Here is a 9,402-nt window from a genome sequence, read left to right as displayed (position 1 = left end):
CTATGACGGTCATAACGGATGGCTGGACTTTGCTAATTTTTCCTCCTGACTTATTTCCTCAATCTAACTCCATCGCAGAAATTCTCAGCTGCTAAAATCAATTTATTTCGTGCTTTCGAAATTTACGTTTAACATTAGTTTTTGTCACACACTCTCTATTTCACACTTTTCCTACAGGCAATGTAACGCCTGTGGAATGTTTTGGTCACTTAATGCAAATACTTTTCATTACCAAAATAATAGAGCGCCGCATGTGTGTACCCATGTGTACATAATTTTCACTCATTTGCCTACAACAACAAAATGTATAGAGGGCGTTTAAGAAGGTGAATGGAGCCGCAAAAGAAATGACATGCTTTGTAAATATTCATCCGAAGCCCAGCGAAAAAGTCGGAAAAGTATAAGTAACATACTCAGTCTTAAAGAGCGTTGAAAAATGACACGAAAGGCACCAATTAAACTATTCCCAAAGAGGCTCTCAAAATCTTCTAAACAGGAATTTGTGTACATACTTGAACATAAAATCCACTACTTCAGTGATTTTAATTCTAATTTAAAAAGTCATTAATAATTTGATATATGTACATAAGTGGTTCAATAGTTCTATGCATCCACCATTTTTTTGGCTTTTTGTTTGTTTGTTTTGTTTTCCTACTGTTTGCCATTCAGTGAAATGTAAGAACTGAGAATAATTTTTGAACACGTAATTTAATAGAAGACATAAAGGGATTTCTCCTGAAAACTTAAAAAAGCATCCGTTGGTACATACACTTATACATATACATATACACACATGTAAAACCAAACATGTATTTCAGTTAGCATGACAGTTAGCCAATGCGATTTGAACTTGTCCCCGGTTTTTGCGCTTTAAATCGCCTAACGTCAGCTAATTTAATTGGCAACTTTCTAACCCTCTTTACTGAGTTATCACTCGATAAATAGCATTTAATTATATTGACCAAAAGTTTCCCTGCTGATTTGGCACGTGTGGTTAAGTTCAACTTCTTTGATTCGGCCAATTGAAACTGCCAAAAAAAATCGATGAAAGGGGATGTCTGCCTTCGTGCTCAAATTTTGGGTCTATTTTTGACGATGGACAATTTTTCTTTTACTAATTTATTATTTCTTAAAATTTAATACAGAAAAAAACAATCATTTTAGATCATTAGACGATCGCAGATAAGCTTTTTTAGGACAAAAAAGCACGAACATGAGTGCTCCCTAACATTTCATGACTATTTTTCAAGATAACAAATATCCATACAAAAGAATTACCGATGATAAAAGTTTTACCTGACAATGAAACTGCTACGTTTAAATATGCGAGTTAGACAACTGAAAATTTTAAATTTTTGAATATGAAATACTTAAATTTATTGTTATAATTTGGTCTTGTTGTATATGTATATACTATGTATGTATTTTTGAGGAAAAACTTAACCTTAATGCAGAGAACGTATATTTATTTCATTATTTACGTTCTTTATTATTTATTGTTTTACGTTCTCTGTTTATATTTTATCAAATTGTACAAATTGAGAATAAGTTGGAAAAACTAGTACCCATTAGATGTCGCTGTGTGTAGTTCTCCAGGTAGCCAAGTCTCCACAATGTCTGTATTTAAATGAAAAAACAGCAACACTTACAATTGTCAAAATCAGCTGATTTTTGTTTTGTATCGCAAAAGCCGCTAATTGTTGGCAAACACAATCGTAAAAAAGGACATGCGCCTTGTACCATTAAATGCGAAAAACCCGATTGAAGACTTCTAAAAGCGAGTATAGCTTTGGGCTGCAAGTAGATTGGTTGCAAATTTGGTGCGGATAAGATTTGAGTTTTTTGGCCAACATATAGAACTAATCGTTAGAGCAGGAATGTGAATTTTGTTGTAAAATACTTTTCGACACAACTAAAAGATTTATGTATAAAAAGGATAAAGCAGAATATCTAACAAGTAATGGATGAATTCAAAAACATAACAAACGCATCGTCGGTAGTGAAAATCTCCGCGTGCTTAGAAAAAATTTTCAAAAAAATCAACGAAAGTCGTGAAAAGAAAGTATCGGAGCAAAATATTAAAGAAATTGAGTTTTTAAAAACACAATGCAAATCGGATATTATACAGCTCAGTCTATTAAGCTCACAGACATTTGTGAGGCTAGTGGAGGGTGGCGTTTTGGACGCCCCCAATGTGCTAACCATGCTAATTTCCATGCTGCCGAACTCCAGGTAAATATATATTACACAAACAAAAAGCGTACTCTCATATAAACACACAACGTCCTTAGTTGAAGTGGCACCTGGTATTCTCTTTTATATCGTCCTTGCACCGGAAATGGGTGCGAATCAAAAGCAAATGACTTCAAGGCTCTGCGCATATTTTACACCAGTTTATTCGCTTTCATAGCATAGTGGCTGAAAGTTTTTGTAACTTCTAGCAACACAATCTTGCTGCTCCTTTTTCTTCCGTGCAATTGTTCTTCCGCAAAACTACGCCTCAACGTTATTTCCGCTGAAGCTATGGGCTAACAAAAATCGTTGCATAGCCGGCTTTGAAATGGCTGCACTTTGTGCGATTACTTTGCTCATTATAGCATTGATCCGTTGCATGTCTTTTTGCATAGTTAAGAAATTTAAAGTAAGCGGCACTATACTTTGGGTATGGGTATGTATGTGTGTATAATTAGCCAAGTCCTTTAATATGTACATTTATATGTGTGTATATGAACTCCTGTTACGTAAACCGATTTTTGGAGAATACGTTTTTTTAATTAGTAAATATAAATGTTAAAAATGCAGCTTTGGGAATAATATACAAATTCATTACACAAAATCTACTAAAACCGCAGTATTTTTATTTTATTTTTAATAAATTCTATATTTGTCTAGAATTTCTTCAGAAAGAAATATTTAACGGAATGTAATGACTAAATACATTACTAATAATACTTTCTTCAATGCTATGCTGTTCAGAGAAGGACTTCAGGAATTATTCTTTCATAGTCTTACGGCACTTATTTATGCCCTAAACAGGGTATATTAAGTTTGTCACGAAGTTGGTAACACCCAGAACGAAACGTTGGAATCTCTATAACATATATATATACATATATATATATATAATCAGCCATCTAAATCTTTCAGGTTTTAAGATATCCTTCTTTTCTCTCAACGCTGCCATGCAAACTAATCGATCAAAATCAAGCTCTTGTTGGGAAAACTTTTTTATTTGAGAACCAAAGTTAAAGTTTTTCTTGTTTTTGCAACCTTCACCAACTAATGTAGTAATTGTTTCAATTTTCCGCTCAATGGCAGTAGGTTCGTCATATTAAGCTTCTGCTGTGGTTTCTGAACACTTCGAATTATGTTACATAAATAATTACACTAATGAAGATTAGTACAATAGGTGTTAACTATCAAACATTACGAAGCGAAATTTCTTATTAAAATGCACACATTCCTATGGATGTACAAACATACCTAGCACTATATCGACATTAATTGTAGAAAGCAGACAGGCCGTGTGCCGTGTCGGCTGCACCGTCAAATTTCGACTTAACTTTCAAGTGTGTTATTAAGTATTCTGACACGTGGCATTGACTTGCCTGCTGACATGGTGACCCCATTGCGATATCCACTGCTGGTGATGTGGTCGATGACTCCAAAATACTGTGATGAATTGCCAACTAAGTACATATACACTTGTGAAAATCAAACTAATAGGCACACTGTGGGCGGTCTTTTGGAGGAATAGTGCTGTGATGTTGGTAAGGAAAAATAAAGTGAAATAAATAAATGGCGCAACTTAATCTGATAGCCGCACGCACGTTTTTATGAAAATTGAAATAACTGCGTATATATATATATATACATATACATATATATATATATATATATATGTTTGTATATAAATACCAGTATTTACTCTTTCTTTGAATGTTAATACTATCAAAGAAGGTACAAACGTACAACGTACTTTTACCGCAAGAATGCATTGCTACCGTTAGCTTGTAAAAATTGTGATTCCGTCACCAATTATTCATTCCGATTTAAAACGATTACTTTTATTTACCACAGCATATTTTAATTTTCATATTATAACTAATTTAGATGTGTGTGTTATTTCTTATGTTCGTGTGTGTGAGTATTCAGCCTTACTGTAGGATATGCATTCAAAACACAGTTATGTGGCACTAACCAACTTCCGTGAATAAGAAATGGCACTGAACTTGAATTTTAATGACCGTTGAGTCAAGTTGTTAGAGAAAAGCAAGGAAACAATTGAAAATTTATTCAGCGGAAAAACCTTCACCACTTCCTGGCGTATTAAAAAGTTATTATAAAATAATTGTATGTAATAAGAATATCACCAAGCCGTTGTGAGCAGAAACATAAAATTTATACAATGGCTTTAGGACTACGCCCATATCCGAAACCCGTTTTTATACATTACTGATACTAATCAACCATTAAGGGGGTATTCTGGTTTAGAAATTCGAGAAAATCGATTCCTTCAAGAAAATGTCCCTAAGGGGATTTTTCGAAATTCAAATTATTTTCCGAGTTACAGCTCATTTTGTGACTCCGACTCCGACTGCGCGCGACTAGTTCTCAAACTTTAAACTCGTTTTTCTCATAACTACTTTTCTAGAAACGGTGTGCATGATATCTCAAGTTCTACTCAACCGATTCACATGAAATTTTACACAGAGCTTTTCTTATACATTATAGTATCGCACTACGAAAGGCTTTCGAAAGAATTTTTTTTTTATTTTTAAAAAATTCCGAACCACAAAAAAACGGAAAATTCGAAACTTTTTTTCAAACCTCCACCATTTTGCAAAAAAAAAAATTTTTCCAAAACGTTTCGTAGTGCGATAACTACACTTTTACTCTTCACGGACTTCGCATAAGTTTTCATTTTAGGTCACGGAAAGTATTTATATCCTGCACACCAGGACAAGCCATTGTTTCATCAGTCTCTTCTTCCCCGACCTGCAGTTTTTTTAAATTAAATTTAAATTTAAATAAATTAAATTTTTGCTGCATTTTTTAAATAATTATGATATATTCAATAAAAAAGTTTTTTTCCAAAAAAAAATTTAAAAAATACAAAACTTTTTATTAAAAATTTTTTTTTTTTTTATTATTTTGAGAAAAAAACTTTTTAGTGAAAAAAGAAAAGTTTTTAACGGCTCTTATTAATTGAAGCCATAACTATAATAATATATATATTAAAAAAAAACGTTATATTAAAAAAAAAATATAAAATATAATTTTTTCAGTCCCACGCAGTACACGACTATTACGGAAGGAATTGTCAGTATTTTATTGCTTGGTTTGAAGAGAAAAGTCGCTCTCTTGAAGGAGAACGAAAACTTCCAATGTCAATTTGGCTTGAAAACGCAACAACATCCACTTATAACCTTGTTGCAAAGCTCCGCTGTGAATATGAACGATGTGGCCAATAAGATTGTAGGCATTTGTAATCATCACGATCAACAGTAAGCACACATATACATACATACATATATAACAACATTCTTCTAATGAAATTTTGTATAACATTGTATGTTTTTAAATGAAGGGTTAAAGTGCACAGTATTGAGTATTTGCGCCCGGTCTTCCTTTACATACTCTGCAACCCTCAAACACTGCCCGATTCAAAGACCATATGGACTGGTCTATTATCTCTAAGTAAAACGAACCACGACGCTAAACAACTCATGCAAGAAATTTTTTCTTGGAGTAAATTCAACTCGTCGACAACGTGCCTATTCTCCAGCATATTGCTAATAGAAGCTATTGAACACTGCCTAAACGTTAATGATTTTGCTACCGTTATTGATTTGAGTATTTTGCAAGCGTTAATTGTGAACAACCTCACCAAATATGGCATTGATCCGCGTCCCAGCCTTCACTGTCTCCTGCGTGTGTTGCATAGTACACGCGAGCACACTGTGCACCATTATAATGTTCTGCTCATTTTGCTAGCAGAAAGTCTACACTTGCTCTCGCCGAATTATCTGCATGATTTGCTACGCATAATCGCGTTCATTGTTGTGCAGGAATGCTGTGGGAATCAATACATTCTGAACATGTGTCTCGATGGTATCATCCAGTGGATGTCTCAGACTGCATTCATACCCGCAGAAGGTCTGGCACTAGCCCATCAAGTGGTGCGCAAAGTACTTGAGCGAGGAAAAGAAACGGAGTTAGTAGAAAAAACGAAGGTACACACGAGTGACTTGAAACCGGCACTAGTACGCTACTACCATCCAGATATTGCAGTTGCCTTCGATTTGGCTAAACTTGTCGAATCATTTGATGAGTCTGAATTCAAAGATGTTTTCACATTTGTCGATGCTCTGAATGTAAAAGCGAACTCAATGTTCTGCCAGCGTTTGAATTTGTTCCTGCGCGCACTCTTTTTATCGCACGAACCGTCCATAGATTGCTGGTTTAAGATTTATGAAGCTATATTAGAGATAATCAAAGTAAATAGCGGCATTGCTTATGACTTCTTAATGACATATATATTCAAATTGGCTGGTGAGCAACAACCAGAAATTCAAATGGAATTACTTCGAGGCTTACCAAGTTTTGCCGTGTCTAAGGTAAATTAAATAATGAAATCTTTATAGATAACATTCCTATATTCAATATTCCTATTGATTCCTTCCCTTGCAGGATAATATACCGATGATTTTAAATACAGTACGAAATCTTACGACGGAAAATGGCACATTTTGTATGGATCTCTATCTGCGATTATGGCGCATCGAGCCACGCACATATCCCTTTTTAATTAAGTTGCTCTCAACACCGCAGAAAGACAGCAGTAAACGTTGGGAATTCGAGATAGCCAAGACACACACCATCCGTGAAATTTGCTATGACAAGTAAGCAACAAACATATTGAATCCTAATTGCATACATAAATAAAATCAATTTATGCGTTCCTCAGACCTACACAACACGGTTCCGATTTGGTTTCACACCTCTCCGACACACTGAACTCGTGCACTGACGACGCTGGTGATCTGGCCACCTCGTATGCCCTGGACGCTATTGTTGCGCTCTGTGATAGTCATACTGTGAATATAATTTCTACTTGGCGTGTACTCAGTAGTAAATTTAGGCACGAACGTCGAACAAGAGCCCTAAAATCGCTTTATCGTTTCTTCGCTCACATACCGTTGCTGCATACCCCTACCCTGGAGTATGAGCAATTAGTTGACGAAGCGTTGGAGCAACTGTGGTTGACTGTGAGTCGCTCCGATTCCGAACCGGAATTGGTAAGAGAAGCTCTGAGTGCTTTAAAGAATTTTGAAATCGGTTCGCTACTTTCTATGCGTCACATACCCATGCAATATCGCCAGGATACACCAGGAGTTCGCGAGTTCGTTGGAGGACGGGAGGTCGTTGACCTGCAACAGGAAATGGTGCCAGGCGAGGTTTGGGTACATCTTCTGCAAAAAATACGTCCCGAATGCGGTGCCGCAGCGGCCGATTTAATCGCCCATCATATATACGCTGAAATAAATGGCTATCGCAGTGGCGTTTACCGCTTGCCTGAGGGTAAGCCTGAACCGCGCAAGTTGCAAGGGCTCTTCCCACAAAGTCCCTTGCGTGCCGTAGTGAACTATTTAGTAGGTCAAACACGATTCGGCGATCACGTAACAGAGCCTCACGTGGTGACAAATGCACTAAGGGCAATATCGAAGAAGTTTACCAAACCCATACCACCGCTCGATTGGTGTTTCCTTCACAGTTTTTTCCACCTCTCATTCGAGGCAAGAAAATATTGCTTACTGATCGCCAAGAATCAATTACTACACTCTGGCACTGCCCGACGATTGCTGGAAAATTTCCTGGTGGATTTCGAACCGAATTGTTTTGAAGAAGACTTGTTGCTATTGTTTTCTTTGCTCCCAGAGATTTCGAATGGAGTTAGCTTGCAAATTTTAAAGAACTTTGCCGAAAAAATAGCGATATACAGTTTCAAGGAATCACAACTGAGTGGTTTTACAGAAGGTATGATCAGAAAATAAGCTAAGCTATTATTTCAAACTAAAGCTGAAAGAAATTACATATATTTTGCAGGCTGCCTTTTTGAAAAGTTCATAGACAGTGTGAAATACATATTCTTAGGCAAATGTGACATCCCAGAAGTGCTCGATATATTCACGCTTATTATTGAACGTTATATGGACTCTATGGATCTGGATTCGAGGGTAACTAGTCTCTTTTTTCTTCTCTGATTGTGTTAATAAGGTTGTTCTTCTACTCTTATTTGTAGTTATTTGAGCGATATACAGAGGTAGTATCCGTTTTACATCCCAATTCCATTGACGGTCTCACATCGCCTGCCAATTGGTGGGAAACGCCAATTGGTAAACTAAAAAAGGCCACCATTATAAGGTGCTACTTAGTGTTATATAACACTCAGTTGTCCAATCCATTAAAGTGGCTTGCACCTATCATAGATGCTTATGCCACTCGTCGCGAGGAGCAGTCATTCTTTTTCCGTCACCTAGTTTCAACTTTATATGCCTTTAAAAGCGATGAACAGTCTTGCAACTGGATTATGGAAATGTTTTTGCAAATACAAGCGCTCTTGGCTGAATCGTCCAACAAAGAAAAATTAGATAAAGTTTTGTATCTTTTAGATATTTTCATTTTAGCTGTAGTTGTACTTTCCGGCTGCGCCGTTCTTCTTGGTAATTTGGATTCTGTAGCCACACAACGCAAAGATCGCTTCGCACTTTTCCCAGAGAGCATGCAATTTCTGTGTGAGCATATATTTTGGAAGGATCAAGAAGCAAAAGTAATTTATAGTATTTTTTAATAAATCGTTAATATTTCTTAAATATTCCTTTTCAGATCTATGAGTTTCTATATAATCTGTACAAGAATAGTGCTATTCCAGAAGCATATGCTGCAATTTTTAAGAATGCTATTATCTGTTCCCGCAATAAATCATATTTCGACAACAAAGGCATTTGGACAAAATATGTTGGAATGCGAAAATGACTTTTTGAATTTTGCACATACAAAAAAATGTATGTAACTGGTGGTTAACATATGTGCCTTACCGTTTTTGCCTTTTGCATATTCCACTATAACAGTATCGATATTGGTATACCATACATACATAATACATATTATCATATGTACCATTGTTGTTTTTTTATATACATATGTATATGTATGTTTTAATGCAAATTTTCTCGAAAAGTTTTGACAGTTTTATGAAATTTTATGTATGTTACGCTCACGGTAAAATAAAAGTAGAAAAGAAATATTTTTGCCTATTCTGTTATTTATGTTCTACTCTGTTTCTATTCTAAGCTGTTTAAAACAAGAATTGGCGTGTAATAAATTTTTCAATATTAT

The 9,402-nt window shown here is 35.5% G+C and overlaps 1 protein-coding gene across 1 annotated transcript; it reads left to right on the top strand.

The window, feature by feature from the left end:
• The first annotated feature begins 1,688 nt into the window (after positions 1-1,688).
• On the top strand, positions 1,689-9,310 carry LOC126755364 (focadhesin). Its single transcript, XM_050467881.1, has 8 exons — positions 1,689-2,232; positions 5,289-5,507; positions 5,591-6,620; positions 6,694-6,905; positions 6,971-8,040; positions 8,110-8,240; positions 8,306-8,833; positions 8,890-9,310. The coding sequence occupies exons 1-8, from the start codon at positions 1,961-1,963 to the stop codon at positions 9,037-9,039; spliced, it is 3,612 nt and encodes a 1,203-aa protein (XP_050323838.1). The 5' UTR covers positions 1,689-1,960; the 3' UTR covers positions 9,040-9,310.
• Positions 9,311-9,402: the final 92 nt, after the last annotated feature.

The sequence above is a fragment of the Bactrocera neohumeralis genome, chromosome 4 (assembly GCF_024586455.1).
Source record: "Bactrocera neohumeralis isolate Rockhampton chromosome 4, APGP_CSIRO_Bneo_wtdbg2-racon-allhic-juicebox.fasta_v2, whole genome shotgun sequence".
Taxonomy (NCBI): Eukaryota; Metazoa; Arthropoda; class Insecta; order Diptera; family Tephritidae; genus Bactrocera; species Bactrocera neohumeralis.
Note: the sequence above shows the minus strand (reverse complement) of the source record. Positions and strands in the feature narration are given on the sequence as shown.

Bases quoted from the DNA above. Each gene is read 5' to 3' on its own strand.
- LOC126755364 (XM_050467881.1), top strand. From the start codon at position 1,961: ATGGATGAATTCAAAAACATAACAAACGCATCGTCGGTAGTGAAAATC. The intron at 6,906-6,970 runs GTAAGCAACAAA...TGCGTTCCTCAG, and splicing joins CGTGAAATTTGCTATGACAA to ACCTACACAACACGGTTCCG. The intron at 8,834-8,889 runs GTAATTTATAGT...ATTCCTTTTCAG, and splicing joins GGAAGGATCAAGAAGCAAAA to ATCTATGAGTTTCTATATAA.